Source organism: Aedes aegypti, chromosome 1 (assembly GCF_002204515.2).
Source record: "Aedes aegypti strain LVP_AGWG chromosome 1, AaegL5.0 Primary Assembly, whole genome shotgun sequence".
NCBI lineage: Eukaryota > Metazoa > Arthropoda > Insecta > Diptera > Culicidae > Aedes > Aedes aegypti.
Genome location: NC_035107.1, coordinates 288,475,918 through 288,498,999, shown reverse-complemented (window position 1 = coordinate 288,498,999; position 23,082 = coordinate 288,475,918). Strand labels below are relative to the sequence as shown.

The 23,082-nt window shown below is 38.1% G+C and overlaps 1 protein-coding gene across 3 annotated transcripts in view; it reads left to right on the top strand.

Annotated features, from left to right (window-relative positions):
* The window catches only part of LOC5565593 (F-box only protein 11), a 70,013-nt gene that overhangs the window by 33,395 nt on the left and 13,536 nt on the right, over positions 1 to 23,082 (top strand). For all 3 annotated transcript variants that reach the window (XM_021838112.1, XM_021838109.1, XM_021838111.1), the window contains 4 exons: positions 16,946 to 18,604; positions 18,675 to 18,919; positions 19,143 to 19,323; positions 19,392 to 20,466. In XM_021838112.1, the coding sequence (XP_021693804.1) occupies positions 16,946 to 18,604; positions 18,675 to 18,919; positions 19,143 to 19,323; positions 19,392 to 20,466 (3,160 nt within the window). The remainder of the gene's footprint in view (positions 1 to 16,945; positions 18,605 to 18,674; positions 18,920 to 19,142; positions 19,324 to 19,391; positions 20,467 to 23,082) is intronic.

Genomic DNA, 23,082 nt, shown 5'->3' with positions numbered 1-23,082 from the left:
GAGGAAAACCGGTCGAAACCTTTCACACGATACACATACACACCCAAATGGGTAATACATCTGCCAGATCCTGTTGACTTATGGATCGAAGGACAAATGGATTTAAAATATGCAATTTTGGCAAGATTTTTATCGCACTCGCACCATCGCAGTCTGGTAGCCGTGACCGATGATTTGCATTCACGTCTTATACAGTGGGATCCCGTTTTTGGCATGCTCTGCTTTTGGTATGGTCATTTTTTGGAAATAACAGTTTTGAATACGTGTAAAACTAGTAGGGCAACTTACGTATTTTTGCATTGTTCAATTCGTCATCCTGGAAGGTTGTTTTTGTCAGCCAAATCTTCTGAAACTCGGCAGTAAAAATCGCTTCTATGCTAATAGTGTTCATGCAAATTTTGAACCAAATAGGTTTTAGAAAACCATTCATTGCGAAAGGAACAATGCTGCCAAAAATACAACAAGTCATCCTATTTTATTATAAATATCATCATATATTTTGGTTTTTGTCGTTTGAACAGCAGCTCAGCTTCACTCTGATTATATCCTGTAGCCCCATCTTCGTCGATATCTCAAATACTCCGAACTATAGGGTTTCCATACGCACTTTTATACTCGCAACCTCTAACGAAATCGTTATTCTTCATATGCATCTTTACTTGATTTAGAAAATCTATTCATACATATCCGTGTTACGATTCTATCCTTTTATCCCGAATTCCATAACCCCGAATGTACAATCACCTTGTATGACATTACCCCGGCCTAATATGAATTGGTTGGGGAAATGGAATTTGGGGTCGTGACATTCGGATTAATGGCATTCGAGATAATGGGGTAGATTCTACGTTATGATTTTGTATATGGATTTCGGTAGGTCATTGGTAGTATGGATATCTAAGTTCCGGGAACTGTTTCTAGTTGTTATGGATTCATCTTATGTGTTGATCTCGAAGTAGTCATTCCAGAACAGGTTTTCCAAGGTCCAAGGGTCTATGTTTGGCTACAAACTTATTAGTAGAGATAGTCGGGTTTCACATTTTACATTATATGTAATAAGGAAGCTTGTTCATTGTTGATCTTTTCACAAAACTCACATTTTTCAAGCTCGAACCCGACCTGTACCCGAAAATTTTATATTCATTCAATCCCGAACATGAGAAATTTCAACATTTCAAACCTGAACCCGTCGGGGAAAACTGCTCTACATCGCAGAAGAAAATTCATAATTTGTATTGTTTTTTATGTCAAGGTTTTGGTCATTCAGTAGCAGAACACTGCATGCAAGTTTTTTCGCCAGGTAGCTTCGGCAAAAGCATGCAAGATGTTTTTCGTAAACGATCCAAATCTTGACATTTAAAAACAACCCGGGCAATATGCCCCGTAGAAAAAAGTTCCTCAGCGTTGTATAAATGTTTCCGAAGAGAATTCCACCATCTGCCAAGCTTAAAAGGGTTCATTAGCAGTCGTCTTCCGGTAGAAGTTTTTGTAATAAGTACAATAGTAAAGAATGTGGCTTGCTTCTTCTTCTTCTTGGCATTAACGTCCCCACTGGGACTAAGCCGGCTTCTCAGCTTAGTGTTCTTATGAGCACTTCCACAGTTATTGACTGAGAGCTTTGTTTGCCATAGTTGCCATTTTCGCATTCGTATATCGTGTGGCACGATGATACTCTATGCCCAGGGAAGTCAAGGAAATTTCCTTTACGAAAAGAACCTGGATCGACCGGGAATCGAACCCAGACATCTTTAGCATGGCTTTGCTTTGTAGCCGCGGACTCTAACCACTCGGCTAAGGAAGGCCCCAACTTATCGGCTTGCTTATCGGACGCAAAACTTTAATCCAAAATCTGATTTTCGATATTTTTGGAATTTCAATGGATACTTCTCAAAGAACATTTATGCGCAACATCCTTTTTTCTCGGATGTTTAAGATATAGTATAGGTAGTCATATTTACGTGTAAAAGAACCCTTAGTCCTGTAAATATTAAGTGGGGCGTTTTATACCGATTTACCCTACTTCTTCATCGATTAGATTAAAAATTTCCGCTGGATTTCATTCAGAACTTTCAATGGGTTTCTTGTGGGGTTTCTTCGTGAACTTCTAAAGATATTTTCTCATATATTTTCTTATGAATAGGGTGCCGATGCCATTAGTGGATTACCTAAGCTTCAAAAAATCATAACAAAATAACGAAAAGTCTTAACAGAGATCTTTTGGCGTCAACAGATAGATTTCAACCTCTACTATATGGGAAAAATATAACAAGAGTGATAAAACTAATTTTTTAACATAAAATCGCTTGAGCCACTATTGGTACACGTGTTCCAGTAGTTGCGCTAATGCTCCAGTAGTAGACGTTCGGGAATGATACAAGGAATTTTAAACAAAATGGTAAATTTTTACATGGGTTTTACATTTTTCCCTCGAAACAGCAACTAATATCTTTCGAATGAAGCATAAAGATCATCTCTGGGACTTTTCCTCATTTTTATACATCCATTTCAAAAACTGCTTCCATCCGTTGATCCACTACTGGAACACGACGGCGACTATTGGTGCAAGGGAGCAAATTTTTGCGTTAACTTAATTATTTATATGACTTTTTGATAGAATAAAAAGCTGAAATTTGGCAAATCGACTAAACTAGAGGCGATCTATCCACCAAAAATAACACATGTTGTTTTTATCGAAAAATGTACGTTTTATTCCATAGTCCAATCTACTGGTACATTACAACCATTGGTACCGGCACCCTAATGCTAAAACTTTCCTTAGTTTTTCGTATAATTTTTTTTTTTAATAATTAGTGGTTAGGGTAAGAAAATGCAGCCACCCTGCAAAAACAAACGTCATTTTCAGAGGCGTCAACCTGTTCAACCTATTCGTGGAACAGGTAGACCATTTGAACTAAAATTATACAAAAATATAAAAAAAAAGAAAATTCGACATGTAATCTTAAAATAGCATGAGGGTTTTTAATAGAGTGCAGGTACATATGCATTAGAAGGGTAGCATAGCAATTCTCCCAAGACGCTAAGCCCGATCCCGTCGTATATACCCACTATGAAAATAGCTCGCTTGATATCCACAGCACGAGCATGGTGCAACGCAAAAGCTGAAGAGACATATCGTAGGAAAACGCTACTGTGCACTCAACCTGTTCTACTGTCCCTGTTGAACAAAATCCCATATAAATAAGCTCCCACATACATTCACAGCTTAGTAATACGTATACGCTCTGAAGCATACATGTGTGGAACCAAACTGTTCTACACAGGCCCCAGATACCCATATATCAATACACAGTGCTCTTCGTAGCCAGGATGTCCCGGGCGATATGTGAATATCGCTTACTGTCAGAAGTGACAAAATGTGAAAATAAAGACCATTGCTTTGTTTAAATGTTTGTTAAGATTTGGTTATCAATTTTTGCTATCGTTAAATCAGCTAATAATGTGCCAAAAAGTTGGAGCATATTCAATATTTCGGTGGTTTTGGAAAGAGAGCATACATTTACAGGCATCCTGCAAGCATCCAAAAAAGCAATTTAAAACAATTTACACCGTCATAGGCTGCACAGACTGAACGATCACTAACATTAGGCAACGGACAACACGAAACACCCAGTAGTGGATTTTTCGTTTGACGAAAAGTTTCCACCGACTGGAGCGGGAATCGAACCCACACTTCGTGGCACAGTACGCCTAAACGACTGACGCCGCTAACCGCAAGGCCACGAAACCCACAATTAGTTATTTTTTTATTTTATTAGTTAGTTTAGCCCACATTAGTTATTTTATTGCGACGCTGGTTCGATTACGGATCATAAACATTAAACAAAACATTGCATTATGATTGCACTCTCGATTCAATTTACCCGAAAATGGGTTAACACATCGAGATGTTGATTACGCTAGAAGTCGTCCCTTGCCATGGGCCTGGTTCTAAAAAATAATTTAACAGGTTTCACTTTTACGCCAGATGCATGCACGCTGAAAAATTTCCTTATAAAATGTGTTTTGTTCATTTTGTTCGAAACAATGTTCGTCCACCAACTTAGAAGGATACCCATAGTATAGCTTCTAATAATCAAAATCAAAATGAAAAAATAAAATAAAAAATAAATGCATACTCATTTACCTATATGTAAATTTTATTCATTCATCGTTAGACTAGCAAATTCTGGTCTTTGGCGATGTTAGTGCAACCAATATGGAGTGTTCTTAGAGCGTGAAACATGCAAAGATGATGCAAACTTTCATGCAATACGATGCCGGTTTCTCTCGCTTCTCTCAACACGTTCAATCAGCCGCTTAAACAGGCTGAAAAAGGTGATGAAAACTCAGGAAGATTGTATTTCAATTAAATTGAATAGGGTAGTGCAATTTCGTTTTTTCGATGTACACTGCCTCGACTAACATTTATTGTAAAATATTTAATTCCCCTCTATGTATTTTCTCAATAGATTATTGAGAGATCTATGTTGTTGATTGAAGGATTAACAATCCCAACAGAAATATTGTGCGCTCGAACTTGCCTTGATTTGTTATCATGTTCGAAACATTGAACCTTCCAAGTATTCTCCATATTTACATATTAGTTGCAATGCTTGGGCAGTGAGAAAAATAGAATTTGAAAACAGTGTTTTTTTACTTAATTTCTGCTGGATACACAAAAATAAATGTGCAGCTGAAAATATTTCCCAGTCAAGTAAAACATAACAGGAAATTGTGAAAAAAAATCGATCACTGCAGCCTGCAGTTATCATATCAAGTGCAAAAATGCACGCATTGATACATTTTGTTAGTTCCCAACAAATATTTTAGTGGAATACGAGTTGAACAAATTACTCTCAAGCAGATTTTAGCTGAATAAACTGTTGTTCAGCTACTAATGTTACTTGGGTATAGCTGGTTAATCATCAATTTAATGTTTAACTAATATTAAACATTAAACATTTTTAAAAAATATTTCATGTTGAACAGGTAGTTGGTTTGGGCACGCGACGCCTCTGTTTATGTTCTCTTTCTTGTGTGCTTAACAAATGAACCCGGTGCGCTTTGCAAAACAGGACCACGTGATTATTGAGTTGAAATCGAATTCAGATTAACTTTTGTGTCCAAGAGTCCTCTCGTGGTGTAAGGGTAACGCGCACTATCTAGTGAATATAGAGTCGTGAGTTCGATTCTCGGTTTTGGAGTAACTTTGAACACATAGTGAGCCACAACCAAACTACTGACTACTGATGATTAAAATTAAAAAACACAATAAACACCTTTACAAGTCGATAAAAATTTTCAAACATTAATATTAACAAACATTAACATTGAAACCAACATAACTCAATGGTTTTAAGAGTCCAAATAAGAAATCTTCGAAAAAATCGAACGAATTGGTTAAAGTAGGGGTTAACGTTGTATGAATATTTCTGATTTTAATTAATAAAATGGTTCAAATTTGTAAAACTGCTTTTTGTTACGAGAGTTGAGACCGAATGCATGTCCTACTGTAACAAGGCTATCAAGGATAAAGGTTCAAACGTAACGATAGCGGAACGGCAACGCAAAGCGGAACCGCTACGCCAGCATGAACTATGATATGCTTGTCGACTGTGTTGGTTCACTTTCGTTCGTTGACAGCTCAGTCGAGAAGGTGTGACATACTGGCGAACCGGTTCCGCTTTCCGTTGCCGTTCCGCTATCATTGCGTTTGGGCCTTAAGTCACGAACTCTTTACAACTTCATCAAACAGTGATTGTAGAACGTGAGCGTTTCAAAAATGCTTAAATCTCATCAAATTCATATCTGAATATAAAGTCTCAAACGTTCTCTATTCCAACGAAAAAAGATCTGACATGAAGTGTCGTGTACTAATACTCTCTACTTTTGCATTCATTTTGCTTAACTGATTAACAGATTTTATGTTATTTCGTTTAGTATGTTGTGTGTCCCGCACTGTCAAAGCTATCCAAATTATAAAAGATACTCCGTTATCACATATATTGAATGAATTAACCGAGAGGCCAAGGTTGGCCTTAAACATTTGATTTCTGATCTGGCAGATTGAGTGGCCGTTCAGAAAAAAGTCCCCATAAAAAATTGAGTGGTCAGGAGTTTGTTATACAACTATATTTTTGAACTATGTGGGCTCACCTCAGACGAGTTGACTGTACTTAAAATTTCTGACTTTGCTACAGTGTCAGATGATTTTTTATAATTCTTCCATCTCCTTATAAGATTTCATCTGATATTCCATAGCGAAGCAGAATCGTTTTTTTTTTTCAGAAATCCGTTGAGAATGTCTCTAACATTTTTAAACAATTTTTCTTCGGATACTTGTAGGAATTCATACATTATTTTGTTTTTTTTTTCCGTGAATACCCTCAAAAAATCTTCTGGGAATTTCTTCAATCGAGACACTTTTCCATAAATCTTAGTAGAGACTTTCCAATCTTCTAGAGAGAACAGGAGGTCATCTATCTTTTTTTTTTCAATGATCCAGAGATTGCTCCTAAATTTCGTGTTCTCCAGATATTTCTGGTGTATTCTCACAATAATATTCTATGGTTTTCTCTTATTTCCTGCCGATAACTCTCATGGAGAACATCTATTTAATCTTGTGTAGAAAATATTCCAGCAATGCTTGCAAGAATTATTCGAAAGAAAAAAAATCCATATTTTTTCTTCCAAGGGATTCTTTTCGTAATTCCTACACAAACCACACATAAATTGCTTCATAAATAAGATAAAATTTGTTTGCAGAATGCAATCAGAAAAAATGGGTTCCGTTTTTGACATTTCAGCATTTTGATTCTACGGCCAAATACGGACTTCCACTGTACTTTGATTCTGCTTTGCGCAACACTGTCCGACCCAATATCAAACTAAAAAGCATAATCAGAAAAGACCTCCAATCCATCTGCGGTCCCGGAGGATCAATTTGCATTCATATAACCGTCCCTTACACGGATAGGCAGGAACAATATTATTTGACTCACACTGGTTTTCCCAGCATCAGAAAATCGAAAACACCTAATAATCGATAAACGAGAGCCCTGCTCCGTGCCACCCAATCATTGTACTTTCAAACGAAAACAGCTTTTGTGGTGGTCCTTCCACAAAAAAAAAAAATGCACGCCAATAAAGTTTTCTCCCAGGACAGAGGAAAAACAACACATTAAAGAACGGCAGCCAACAGCCAGTTGAACCGAGGTACCGTAATCCGGGGTAACATTGATCATTTTTTTGAGAATTTCTTAAATTTTTCATTTCACAATACAAATGTTGCAAGTTTCATATTTTTAAAACAAGTACTGGCACCCACCGCTCCTAACTATACACTTCATTTTGTTTTTCGAAAGATTTGATCATGTTTAAATAAATGTTTTAAGTGATTTTTTCATACAGCTGATATGGGGTAACATTGATCACCCAAGTAAACAATGTTCGGTAATATTGAGAATGTCGTTACTTACTAAAATCATGGCCCCTGAAGCCGAAAATGCAGACCAAACTCTTACAAGACATTTACTTTTTGAGTTATTTCAAAATTAAAAACACCTTGAACCGCGGAATACGCCTAAAAGTAGGCAATTTTCTAAGGAAATTCTACATTCTTAACAGTAATTAGTTAATGATGCCTAATTGAATAAACTTATAAAAGATTTGGCAACGGATTTGTTTTCAGCGATGCCATATTTAGTAACAACCGCATTTTTATTAATCGCATCGTCTGCAAAACACATGCGAGACATGAATTTTCGGTAGTGTCCGTAAAAATAATAGAAATTATGGTTTCAAAAAGTTGATAAATTTACACATGAACTAAACGCAATTTTGGCAAAAACCTTAATTTTTATAAGCTCATGAATATGAGAAAGAGAGGCACCATTCATGATTCGAAAATGTTTTATCAATAAATGTTTATTTGAACTTTTAACGAGATGAGTCATTCCGATCAATGATACCCCGCTGATCAATGTTACCCCGGATTACGGTACACAGAATCCATTTCATCCGAGATCCAACCTGATTGAACGAAAACAAGTTCACGACTCTCACGAACCGAGACCAGCAACAATGTATGAGAGCTGAAAAATAGTCATACATTGAATGGAACAGAACATGGAACTGGTACATCGCATGTAGTGACTTCTATCGAAGACTCCATAGAACAAGACTGGTGTTTTTCCATAGCTTTTGGAGAAAGGGATATAACTATGATGGTCATCATGCTTCTACAGTATTTTGTTGCAATAGTAACAGCTTATTATTGTGTTTTGTCGGTCATTATTCAGAAAATTCCAATTTTCTCATCAGTCTTCGTTACTACTTAACTTGTTTTCGTCCCAGAAGTCGAGATAGGGGTATGTAGGCAGAAGGAAAATAACCGAGCAAGTAACGAGTAACCGAGGCGGGGTGAAAAATCGAATAACCAAACGGTAGCTGCAAAACAAGATATCCTACAAGGTATTATACATACACACAACTCAGTCAGTGTGATCATAGTACAAGGCAGTTTATCTGTCATGCTCACCGGTATTCATGTAGGTGTGTATGTGTGTGGGTCAATGTGGAAAAACAAAAATAAAAATCCAGTTTTGATGGTCGTCGGTTTTGGGATTGCGTCGAAATGGAACAATAACCAGACAGAAGGGAAATCCGGACGAACGTACAGAGAGAGCGAGAGAGAGGCGTATGGAAATTGGCTTGTTTAGGGGTATCCTGTTTTTTACATATTCGGATTCTACGTTAACAACTGAGCCAGAATCCAAAGTTTCATAATTTTTCGTGCCCTAGAACTATTTTTAAAAGACGTTTGAAATTAGTATGAAAATCGCGTTTGAATCACCCCTCGGCAAATTTTACTTCGGTACGAGCTGTCATTATGCAAATTGAAATGTCATTGTGTCGACGGAATGGAAACTTTTTTAATCATTTACTATATCAAAATTAAGATATTAAAGCGCAATAATAACGTGTTACACTCAGAAAAATATGCTCTTTCGATCAAGCTACAAAAAACTGTGAATTTTTCATCACTAAACAACCCAATTGTGATGGATGCGAATGCACGAAAACAACACATTTTGCGTGATTGTCAATATGGGAAGATGATACTGTTGTAACTAACAACAATAATGATCCTGGAAGTGAGGAAGCTTCGGGAAATTTAAACGAGATATAGTGGCTCAGGTTGAATCTCATCAAAAGTTCATGATAATACCTACTGATTCGAACTGAAAGTTTGTCATGTCTTTTTCAATCAATGTCAAATCTTGAGATTCTAACAATGCCATTTATTATTTTTTCAAGTAACATGGACTATCACGTCTCTTGAGAGAAATCCAAGAAATCTTTCTAGATCTAGAATATGTAAAGAAGTCCTCAGTCGATCAATGTCCCTAAATGTAAATCTCCGGGGTTCATAAATCGGAATTAAAATATTTCAAGAGAGACCTAAGAGAACATCTTAATTCCAATATATTTCTTGGTTTTCAACGATCTTAGCCTCAAAGTCAGCATTCAGAATATCGGTAGGAACCTCAAAGTCTTCGATCTCTTTTAGGTTGTCCCAACTTTATATGGAAAAATCAGTCTTTTTGTTACAATGAATAAATAATGGACAGAGGCATGAGTAAATAACTCACAAAACACGTAGTTAGAATTCGCCTAATGACCTTTCCTCTCAGTACCAGTCGATTTTTTGTTGGGGGAACGTCACATTTCGAGCCCTACGCAACGATGGGGTTCCTTTCAATCACTCAGGTTGTCTACTAGCGGAATTTGGGGCAAGAGTGCCACCTTAATCAAATATTGTTCTATCTCCTTGTGCAAAACTTATCAAATTCAAGGGAGGTACTGGCGGCTCTTTACTGCTACCCCAACGTGTCGCTGGTTCTAAAATGTAAACAACCATACAAAATTACGACCAAACAAAAAACTGGTACTGGACTTAGGGGTCATGCACAAATTACGTCACGCTCCAAGGGGGGAGGGGGTCGAGCCAAGCGTGACAAGCCTTACAAAATTTTCGGAGGATTCATACAAAAAGTGTGACAAAGGGGGTGGGGGGGAGTAGATCGAAAAAGTTGAAATTTTGCGTGACATAATTTGTGTACCATCCCTTAGGTTGGCGGCTTTTCAATTTTACTCCCATTTGACAGCCGTCCTCCACCCTTGGTCAAACCCACCAATTTAGCCTCATGTTGTTGTTTCACATCTTCTCATGTACACAATGCCATTTAATTGAAAATAACTTCAAAAAGTAATTAAATTCGTACCAATTTGCTCATTTTGCTAAAATAATTCAATTTTTGTTAGATATCAGGAGATTTTTTCGGAAATTGCATACATTTAGGCGTTTTTTGCGGCAGTCTTGAAAATAATTGTTTATTATGTTCATAAATATTGTATTGTTAAGAATTTAGCAAGCATATCTGGATCAAGAGAGCCCGTATAAAGTAGGTAGAGTTGTTTTAAAAACTAACAGTAATCGATTTAATAAGTGGTTTAATCACCCTGAAATGGGATTCCTTGATATTTTTTTATTTTAGAGACGATCTTCAGCACTAAAATAACATATGTATGAATATTTCTGTGCATGAGCTAATGAGACTCGACGTTGTATTTGTTTTCTTGCAGTCAGTTGTTGGGAATTCATAACATTATAGAAAACAGACATGGAAAACTGTGAAAAATGATCAATTTCACCCGAAATTACGGTACAATATTTATATCGGATTCAAAACGTTTCGTCTTGAGCGAGATACCAATGGAAAAATTGTGCCTGAAAACTTTCATTTGCAATGTTCGAGGAAACTAGGCACTGGATTGATTTTGTTGAACATCTTTGAAGAAAATTCATCAAATTTCACAAATCGATTAAAATGAATTTTGTGCAAAAGAAGATGTACAAACATACTTGACAAACCAATGATTTTAAAATCATGAAGAAATCCTATCTTCGTATTATCCTAGAATTGATTGAATAAATGTCTTTACTAATCAACAATTTAGTAATATCATGAAAAGTGTTTGAATCTTGGAGGTACTAGTTGAATTTAAGACAGAATTCATCATTGCACAACGGTCCGAATCGACAATTTAGCAGGAAAAAAGTGGTTTCTCCGTTCTCGTCGATTTTAGACGTTCGATGTCTTCAGAGAAGTTATTCGTAATTGAGTTTTGCATCTTCTACGAAAAACGTTGAAAAGGATGGCCCTTATTTATGTATAAATTTTGACTCAAACGTTTTTGTTTGCTGAAATTTGTAGCTCCGCTCTTCTGTTTTAGAAAATGTTATTTTGACCAACTTTGTCATAGACACTTTTGTTCTAACTCTTCATTTGAGCTAAGCAAATTGATTCTGAAAGTTTTATCTTAGGGTGGACCCGAAAAATCAGTTATTTTGGTCTAACTTTTTTGTTTTCAGTTTTACGTTAATTTGATCTTCAGAAGAGTTGTAGAGAAATTGAGGAGGATTCGGTCATTTCTAATGAAGTTTATCCATGAACGCAAAAATTTCTCTAGAGACTTCTTCAGCATTTCTATTGAGTAATTAATCATGCAGTATTTTTCAAAGATTTCTCGAATAATTTCTTAAGTAAATTGTCCATGGCTTAGGGTTTCACACCAGAATATTCAAATTCTCCATAAAATTCCCTTGAAGTTTCCCAGGAAATTTACAAGAAAATTATGCAGGATACTATCCAGGGTGTCTTAAAATATTAAATAATTATTTCAACAATTTACCTGAAGAATAATCAAAGACATTCTCAAAGATCCAGAAATCACTTCAGAGATCCTCCAGGAGAGGAGTTCTCTTCTTCAATAATTTATAATAAACTCCAGCGTTACGTACCGTAAAATGGGTAAAGTGGGGTTTTAAGGGATTGAACCAAGTTTGACAAGTCACAAAAACGTCGAAAGTTGATATATCAGTCATCTGAAATGCTTGATTTGTTCGGAGGATTGTGAGCTGCATTATGTGATAGGGGATGTCTTTTGAAATATAGTATTGTGGAGCCTACACATTGAAAACGTTTCAAAACATTTTTGTTCGAATTTTATAGGCTGAATACATTAAACTACAAAACTATGAAAACAATTTGAGAAAAATATGTGAGTAATTTAGAAGGTAGTTATATTTAATTGAGATCATAACGCAGACAAAAACTTTTGAAAGTTTCATCTAGATTTTGACTTCTGATAACTTTTATGGAAAAAGTCTCTTTTTGCAAATAAGAGGGGTGTTAAGGGATTATCCATTCTACTTTTTGGAAGTTACTAAACTCATTCGATTTATGCCGTAATATATTCCAACATACTTTTAGCTTATTCTGTAAAGTAAAACTGCATTATAAAAGAAGGAGATTATTCTGTTAGTTACTGAATATCACCATAATGTCTATTCTTGAAATTTGTTAAAAGTACTAGATTTACTTATATCTTGATAACAACGCATTAAAGTAAAAATGGGATTTCTGTTTATACTGTTTCAAAACTCGTTCGATCACACTGGAGACAGGAATGATTCTTTTTTTCAGAAATGGTTTGGAAGCCATTGATCCTTCAAGTGGTTTTGGATTGGAGTAGTATACAATAATGATATTTTGTCATTTTTAGCTCTTTTTAAGAAACTGCGCGGCCTCGTCGGGCACTAAACCCACTGTGCGTTAAATCTACGCTTCATACTGGGATATTTTTCTCCAGTATTTTTCCGACCATGTAACTGGGTGTTACATGCAAATACGTTGCTTAGTGTAGTGTTTTATTTACAGGGCAATTTGTCCATTTCCACTATTAAATGAAAGCTTGTTGAAATTATCCTTATACAGTCAACTCTCTATAACTCCATATTGAAAGGACCGTCGGGTAAGGGAAGTATCGACTTACAGAACACAAAACCAGTGCAACTGCGATCCAAGAGACTATCGAGTTAGCCATGAAAACCAACTTTTACTATGGTTCCCTAACATGATATCGAGATACAGAATATCGAGTAAGGGAGTAACTGTATGATAGGTTTTTCACGAAGTTGCTCTGCACAGCTTCTAGGATTCGTAAACTACAAGTACAGTCAGTTAGTTAGTCAGAGTTAGTAACCAAATGCTGTTTTTCCATACAGAATGCCCAAGTTTGAGGTGCTGTATCTCAGCTTCTGGTAGTCCGAAATTTGGATGATGAACTACAAATAACTTGAAATTTTGCCTGTAAGGGAATTATTACATTGCAGTCATTTTACATAGAGTTTCAGAGGGTTGTTCAAAGACAAAAGTAAGTAACCGAAAGACTTTGTAAATCAATTCAAAAATGGTAATTTGTGGGCTGTTGGTCAGTTCCACAAAGTTGTTCAATTTCAGAAGCTGAGATACAGCACCCCAAACTTGGGCATTTTGTATGGAAAACAGCATTTGGTTACTAACTTATGTCACTGACTGTATATAGGTTATGATTCTGTTGCACATAACTACAAAAATCATTTCAAAATAATTTTACGATGCATTGATAGTTCCCAAATAGGATTGAAAACTATGAAAGACTTAGCAGTTAAAATAAAACGGCTTGCGCTTGCAGGAGTTCTAAGTTCAATAATATTGATGTGTTATCTAATAAGGGTTGAACATAACCTATGAAGTTTAATGAAAATATGAAACTTATTGACCAAAAATATTATGCTTTGTTGTTGGCAAAATATGGTTTTATTTACGAAATTAAAATTCCTTAACACCCACTTTTGCATTGCCGTCAAAAATCACGCATTTTCATGATTATCTTAGAAATCGGTCATACGATCGTCATCATTGTATTTGGCTTTTGATTTACACGACGAGAGAATGGTAGGGCTGTCTTTTGTTCAATCCTTGATATACTGGAAGTAGTGGGCCCAGATAGCCGTAGCGGTAAACGCGCAGCTATTCAGCATGACCATGCTGAGGGTCGTTGGTTCGAATCCCGCTGGTCGAGGATCTTTTCGTAAAGGAAATTTTCTCGATTCCCAGGGCATAGAGTATCTTCGTACCTGCCACACGATATACACATGAAAAAATGGTCAATCGGCAAAGAAAGCTATCAGTTAACCCTCTAATACCCAAATTTTTATTTTCGATCTAAATATCATTTTTCGTTATCTTAAATCGTTTTAAACACGTTTTGGGCAATGATTTATTTTTATTCACGAATTTGTGAATTTTGGTTTTTGATTTTTATAATTTTTATTTTCGAACATCCCTATCCTTGTTCATTTTTTCTTGAAGCCTCTTCTGGTTACTGATTTTTGGCAATAATAAAAATTTAAGTTTTCACGGTACTTTTAAAAATATTAAATTTATATTTTTTTTCTGTGATATTTTTTATTTTCCGTGTAATTAACGGAAAAACAGGTTTAAAACTATTTTAATACGACCAAGCTATTCTTCTGTGATAGGTTGATCGGAGAAAAATATAAAAGGTTCGCATTTTTGTATTACACGTTAAATGAACCCCAGGCATTTGTGGGTTATATAGGAATACAATTTTTCAAACAATTTTCAAAAATAGTAAAAAGTTTCAAAAGTCATAAAAAACTTTTCTTATATGCATGTTATGAGTTAAGGTTAAAGCCATAAATAAAATCATTTTGATTTCTGAGCTACGAAAAAATACACTAAATTCCAAAGTGTACCCCGTCTAAAGGCGGGGTTGGGTATTAGAGGGTTAATAACTGTGGAAGTGCTCATAAGAACACTAAGCTGAGAAGCAGGCTTTGTCTCAGTTGGGACGTAACGCCAGAAAGAAGAAGAAGAAGTAGCTTGAAATTTGAGTAATTTTTTTTCATCCATTAACACCCCATTTTACGGTAATAAATGGACGCTGCATAAGGCATCAATGTGATAGTCCAATTTAAGCATCGAAGTTAAATACCTGGCCGAACTGATTCTGGCTGGCCTATATTGCAATTTTTAGTGCGAAAATAGGTTTCGGCTCAGTTCCGATATTTTTCATACATAAATGGATTGAAAGCATTCATTTGACGCATTTGCAGTAGATATAGGGCTGACCATATATATTTTTAATGTTTTCTCAGGATAAAACTGGTGCTTCTACCCTAAATGTTTCTTGTTTGAAATTAAAACCGTAAACAAAACTTTTAGAAGAACTTCCAACAAATTACTGAACTAATTTCTGAAGATATCTTTAGAACAATTACTTGTTGAATTCTTAAAAAAGTCCTAAACTAAAATCTTGGAGGAAATCCCAGGATGAACTCCACGGATGAAAGAATCTTTATTCCTATTCCGATCAAATCTTTGAAAGAAAAAATGCCGAATAAATTCTTCAAGATATTTAGAACAAAAATCTCGAATGCATTCCTTTGGAAGCTCATACAAGAATCACTAAATTAATTTCTGAATGAATTTTCGAATTGACACATGAAGTAAAATTTCAACAAGTGCCTGGATTGCGTTTTGATGAAATTTCTGGATAGTCTTGGAAAATATAAAGAGTATACTTGGCGTAATGTCACAAAGAACTCTCAAAAGAATAGTTAGCACTGAGAGATTTCTGCTGGATTCTCTGGGGAATCCTTATTAAAATCTAGGTATATGTTTTGGTCCCTGTTTGGTATCTGGTTATACTTTAAAAGCTATTCTTCTGTTTCCTTCTATATACTTTTTTCACGAGCTCGGCTATACGAATCTCGGTTTTCCAATTTTATTTCCTTTCCTGAGATCCCAGGAAATTTGTTTGCCCACTACTCGGCTGTGCAAATCTTGGTAAAAATTCAAATCAAAACTCCCACAATTTCATTGTACCTATTATTACAACACATTGTCATGGTCGAAAACTTCTGGAGACTTCGTGCTAAAGATCTTCCACGATCTTTGGAGGATTGCTAACAAGAACTTTGATTTGCACGATCTTTGAAAGAGTCCTAATGGATTTGGTAGATTTGCGTTTCAAGATGTTTGTAGGATTTCTGGCGAATTCTTACGTAGAATACCGGTGGCAGGTATCTGTCCAATGATTCCTCATGGTATTTATTGAGAAATTCCTGCCGGAGATCAAGGTAAAACCTTTTTTTTTGTGGTTTCAGGTAAAACTCTTTGGCATGACTTCCCAAAATTGTTGACTGCTTCGACATGTTTTGTAAGGATCTATTCGAAGTTCTAGGTGATTTCCTTGAGATTTTTTTAAGGTTCTCAAAAGATTTCTTCCATAAACGTTTTTGAAGGGGTATAAAAATGTTCTACAAATTTACGTTACATCCATTGTGGATGTGTGTTGTTGATTGATTTCTGGGTTCACTCGAATTTATGTGTAAATATTTAGTGGATTGCTCAAGAAATCCTTGATCGAGGGAGGAGCTTTGCAGTAAATTTTGGACGATCCATGTTCTTGAGCTTCTGGAGAAAGTATCTACCCAGATAATCATACATGAATCTACCAGAGAAGCTCAATTCGCAAAACAAAACAATTTAACACCAAATAAAGTTTTAGACTGAGCTATGACTGCGAGTAGCGATAATTGCGCAGCTATTCAACAAGCCCGAGCTGAGGGTCGTGGGTTGGAATCCTACCGTAAAGTACTTTTTCTCGTCTACTCAGCACATAGTGTAACTTCGAGCCTGCCGCACGAAATACGAATGCCAAAATGGTCAATTGACAAAAAAAGCTCTCAGGTAATGACTGTGGTTGTGCTCATAACAATACTAACTGAGGAGCAGGCTCTGTCCCAGTTGGGACGTAATGCCAGAAAGAAGATATATTTTTAGAATATGAAGGTTTTCAATAGTCTTGTACTGTGCAGTTGTTGAATTTTTGCGACATGTCTCAACGGATCAAGAATCACTTCACAAGTAATGTTTTTGATTATTCCTTATAATTCTACTTTATTACTATACAATTGATTTACCATTAAAAAAATACTAATCCGTATTTCGTATCCTTTATCTTCCAGCACTCTGCGAGCCACCATGTCAAAACATTCCGGCCCCGAACGTGGGCGCAGCACCAACCGGTCAGCAGAACAACGGTCCCACCTTGGCCGCAGCGCCCGGTTCCGGATCGTCCGTGAATCCCGCCTCTTCCAGTTCCTCCAGCAGCGGCACCAACAGCACCAACTCCTCCAGTGGCAGCAACGTAAGTAACCTAAACAATCCGAACGTACCAATCAGCACAAGTACAAGCACAGCACCATCTTCGGCGTCGTCCTCGTCATCGTCCTCCGGCTCGTCTTCGTCACAAGGTTGCTCTTCCGTATCTTCCTCGGCGCTGCTAACCGGAGCGGCAGCGTCTTCGTCATCTTCCCTGGCGGTAGCATCGTCGTCCACGTCGTCGCCGTCAGTATCCTCCAATGCCATCTCCTCGGTTGCCCTCTCCGAGGTCAAACAGAACTCAAACTCGCCCTATGATCTAAGAAAGAAGTCTCCCCTGGCGGCACATGACTCGGGCAGCTGGCTTGCCGGGTCTGGCAGTTCAGGTGGATCCAGTGGAGCGGGACCGTCCTCCTCCGGCGGAAGCTCAAGCACTAGCAGTAACAGTAGTCATAGTCTTTTACAATCGCATCAGTATCAATCTCTAGCTTACGATGGCAATACTGCCTACATGCTTCCGGCACGGAAGCGACCTAGACGTACTTATTCTACCAGCACAGAAACGACCGCCATGGCAACGGGCAACTCCGGGAGTTGCGTTGGCAGTGTGTTAGGCAATTCCACCGTTACTTCCAACAGTGCCACGGTGACGGCGCTTTGTATGCAATCGGCCGCCCATTACCTGCAGTATGAAATGCCAGACGAAGTTCTGTTAACCATATTCTCCTATCTGCTCGAGCAGGACCTCTGCCGGGTTTCGCTAGTATGCAAACGCTTCCAAACAATCGCTAACGATACGGAACTGTGGAAACGACTCTACCAAAGCGTATATGAGTACGACCTTCCGCTGTTCAATCCGGAACCGTGTAAGTTTATCTTTGTCAAATCGGAAGATTCAGACTATGCGAATCCATGGAAAGAGAGCTTTCGGCAGCTGTACAGAGGTATCCATGTGAGGCAAGGTTACCAAGATCGGAGGTATCAGGGTCGAAGTATAGCGTACTTTAACACGGTTCAGGCAGCCCTGGACTACGCCGATGAGAAAAATTCGGCCAACAACAATCCTGCCGGCGTGGTGGGCGGAAGCAATAGTAGTAATAGCAACACTAGCACTAGTAATAATGGTAATAATAGTAGCTCTAGTAACTCTGGATCCAGCTCTGCTGCTGGTGGGGGAGCAGCTACCGCCACTGGCGATGAAAACTGCCCACCGGAGAACAACGGATCGTTAATCTTTCTTCATCATGGCACATACCGGGGCGAGTTTCTGGTAATCGATTCGGATGTGGCACTGATCGGTGCAGCACCGGGAAACGTGGCCGAATCGATCATCCTGGAGCGGGAATCGGAATCGACTGTGATGTTTGTCGAGGGTGCCAAGCACGCCTATGTGGGCCACATGACGTTGAAATTTTCGCCGGACGTAACATCGACGGTGCCCCACCACAAACACTACTGCTTGGAGGTTAGCGAAAACTGTAGTCCGACGATCGATCACTGTATCATCCGGAGTACGTCAGTGGGTAAGTGATTGCGAAGAGAGAATGACCGTTCCGGAAAAATTCCTAACAGATATTTTCTCATTTCCGACAGTGGGTGCGGCGGTTTGCGTCAGCGGTGTGGGTGCCAATCCACTGATCAAGTACTGCGACATTAGCGATTGCGAAAATGTTGGCTTGTACGTGACGGATTACGCCCAGGGGACCTACGAACATAACGAGATTAGCCGGAATGCGCTGGCCGGTATTTGGGTGAAAAACTATGCTAGTCCAATCATGCGTGAAAACCACATCCACCACGGGCGGGATGTAGGAATTTTTACCTTCGATAACGGGATGGTACGTATTGCCGTGGAGAGTTTCCCGCGAAAGGTTGAGTTTCAAAAGGCTTATTTGCATCTCATGTCTTACATTCCTATATTTCATTATATCCGGATTTGAGCCTTTCGCTTTCAGTCTTATGAATATTCAGCCTTTCGTGTTTCAGACTGATGGTACAATCCTGCAGCACGCAGGTTAAAATACTAACATGTTACTGAAACGATCACCTTTCTATTCATAGGGATATTTTGAAAAGAATGACATTCACAACAATCGAATAGCGGGCTTCGAGGTGAAGGCGGGAGCCAACCCGACGGTGGTCAAGTGCGAGATCCATCACGGTCAAACCGGAGGGATATACGTCCACGAGAACGGACTGGGCCAGTTTATAGAGAATAAGATCCATTCCAATAACTTTGCGGGTAAGGATTTCGCTTGCATAAACTGTAAAATTGAATTTCATTCATCTGAATTTCTTGATTCGCTGCAGGTGTTTGGATCACATCCAACAGTAATCCGACGATACGGAAAAATGAAATCTACAACGGTCATCAGGGTGGGGTGTACATATTCGGCGAAGGCCGAGGACTGATTGAGCATAACAATATCTACGGTAATGCACTAGCTGGTATTCAAATTCGAACGACAAGCGATCCGATAGTGCGGCACAACAAGATTCATCACGGGCAACATGGGGGCATCTATGTGCACGAGAAGGGTCAAGGATTGATAGAGGAGAACGAGGTGTACGCCAATACGCTGGCCGGAGTGTGGATTACGACCGGAAGTACGCCGGTTCTAAGGCGGAACCGTATCCACTCAGGCAAGCAGGTCGGGGTGTACTTCTACGATAACGGCCACGGCAAACTGGAAGATAACGACATATTTAACCATCTGTATTCGGGGGTTCAAATTCGAACGGGAAGCAATCCGGTGATTCGAGGAAATAAGATTTGGGGCGGCCAAAACGGTGGAGTGTTAGTGTATAATGGGGGGCTGGGGCTCTTGGAGCAGAACGAGATTTTCGACAATGCGATGGCCGGAGTGTGGATTAAGACTGATTCAAATCCTACGTTGAAACGAAATAAAATCTACGATGGCCGTGATGGTGGCATCTGCATTTTCAACGGTGGCAAAGGTGTTCTAGAAGAGAACGACATATTCCGAAATACTCAAGCCGGAGTACTGATATCCACGCAGAGCCATCCCATTCTTAAACGGAACCGGATATTCGACGGATTGGCGGCGGGCGTTGAGATAACCAACAATGCCACGGCAACGCTGGAGTTCAACCAGATCTTCAACAACAAATTCGGGGGGTTGTGCTTGGCGAGTGGTGTGCAGCCCATCACGCGGGGAAACAAGATATTCAACAACCAGGACGAGGTGGAGAAGGCCGTCTCCGGCGGTCAGTGTCTGTACAAGATCAGCTCGTACACGTCGTTTCCGATGCACGACTTCTACCGGTGTCACACGTGCAACACAACCGATCGGAACGCGATTTGCGTGAACTGCATCAAGACGTGTCATGCGGGCCATGATGTCGAGTTCATCCGGCATGATAGGTAAGTGATCTCGCCTTTTATTCGATTAAATTTTAGAAGGATTTATATCTATGATTTATCTAAAATGCCTTTTTCTATATTGTCGTGTTCAACCATGAAATCAATGATTTATGGTTTTATGTTCGTACTCACATTTGTCGTTCTGCATAAGATCTCTTGCACTACTTTAGTAGCTTTTCTGCCTTCCAGAATCTGACAAGCAGCTCCGATATCATCTTTGCTGATTTAGATTCTTAGTTTAGGGCGGATATTATTCTCGCCAGCGATAAATATTGAGCTGCTGAATGACATATTCCAACTCCCACACCATTAAAGTTGATTGTTCTTTTGTATCCGTCCGTCAATTATGGCTTATGGACGTACACTGATAGGCAAAATAACGTGCCCACCTTACCAGTTTTTGAATTTCTCTCATTGATTTGGTTCAAATTAAAGTAAACACACTTAAACCTTTTTTGATATTTTATTTTTGATATTCTTTTAAAGTTGCACTCACGAAAATTTGATAAAAAAAAGAGTTTTACTCAAAGAAAAAGAAAATCAATTTGTATTGAAAAAAATAGTGACAAAAAAGTGCCCACTTCCTTCTTGGCCTCAGAAAAGATGATTTAAGAAAAATAAAAAGCAATTTAATAGTTAATGTGTCCTCTTTTGGCCTTAAGGACTTGCTGGAGGCGCTTCGGCATGCTTTTCACCAGGTTTTGTGGATCTAGTTCTTCCCAGGCGCGCTCCAAGGCTTCAAAATAATTATTTTTGTTGGTAACATCAGTTTTGTCAACCCTGGCATCGAGAATCGCCCACAAATTCTCGATGGGGTTGAGGTCTGGGCTTTGTGGAGGCCATTCCAGTGGTTTAATCCGACAAGACCGGAAGAAAGACTTGGTCTTCTTGGCAGTATGCTTCGGGTCGTTGTTGAATATGAATTTCTCTTCAAGGCCCGTCTGGATCAGCGAAACCTCCAGATTTTCCCGCAAGATGTTAATGTAGGAATCTGCCGTCTTTATTCCGTCGATTTTCATGAGGCTTCATACTCCACACCTGTAAGTGTCGGCATAAGAATAAGAGTGTTCTATGATGTTCCAACCAATCAAGTTTTTTGTTTCTTTTCAAATAAGTAAAATATAATAACACATGCTTTCGTCCTGACAGCTGTAGGAATGTTACATTTAGGTATTTGTTCAACAAACTTTGAATGGTTCGTCACCTCAAGTGTCGGCATAATTTTTCACTACATAGAAATTGTTCATATCAAATGAAAATATTATATTTACAAATAAGCATGTATATATCTCACAAATCATTATTTATCATGGTCTAATCGCTTATCAAAGTGAATCCTGTGACTCAACGATCCTTCCCATTAACAAACATCCCTCCCAGTAACCTTTGTAGAGATGCAGAGGCAAACACGGTCTCCAAATAGCCAAGGTTACACACTAACATTCCTTCCCCCAATCCCACCTGACTGCAAGGACGTGGCCGGCGCCGTTATTGACCCTGTATAAATAGAGGCACTGAATTATGCACATTGAAGAAGATTATGGCCAATCTCAGCCAAACTTCTACTTGTTACTTTGTGCATTTTCGCTGACTTCGGTCAATCACGGAATAGCAACCATTGATATGTGTAGTCAGTCTAAGCTAAGCTAAGCTCTAAGCTAATAAAAACTGCGATGTTGCGTATAGAAAACCTTTTCAAATCGAAATATCTCTCACCCGAGATATTATCAAACAGGATTTGATGCTTAGTTTTGACGATAAAAAGCTTTTGTTATACAACGCCCATAATAAAAGCAACCCAATTTTCGAACGGAACATATGTTGTACAAGACGGACCTGATGTAGGGGGATCCATTATGAAACATTTCCGTATATTCCTCCAAGGATTCCTCTGAAAGGACCTTTCAGAGTTTCCTCTTGAAATTATTTGTGTGATTCTTGAAGGAATTCATCCAAGAGTTCCATTGGATGTTGCTAGATATTTCTACGAGAATCCATGAGTTTCTATAGAAATTCCCACGATGATTTCAGGACTTGTCCTGCAGAAATTTAGTAAGAATTGGATTTAAAATTTCACTAAGGATTTCTGAAAACACAATAATCCAGCGATTTATCCAAGTTTTTCTTCCTGATTTTTCCCTCGTCTGTAGAGCCTTTTAATCACTTCTTCCATTATTTAGGAATATTGTGGTATGCTTGCTGAATACTTTGAGGAAAGTCGTATTTCAGGTTTTACTCTAGAAATGTATGTATTATTACGATAATTAAGCATATATTGCATTTTTTGATTAGCAAGAATTTATGGGGATTTTATGTGGATTTTTCCTGGAGGTTCTTAATGAAATGCATCTACAAAATTTCGAAAAAATCACACGGAAGTACCATCAGTGCACCAGATTCCGCTCATTTAAGGGAAGTTATATGTTCAAATGTTTCTTATAAAATAACTATTGTGTCGATCAATACTATTTTTATGTCACAATGTAGCTTCAAGTATAGGTAATCAGCGGCAAAATAAAAAGAATTTGAAGAACTTTCATTAAAAAAATATTTACCATGACCCCACAGTTATGGATCAAATAGTGTGGACTTCAACCTAAAAATTTTCCGTGTGAT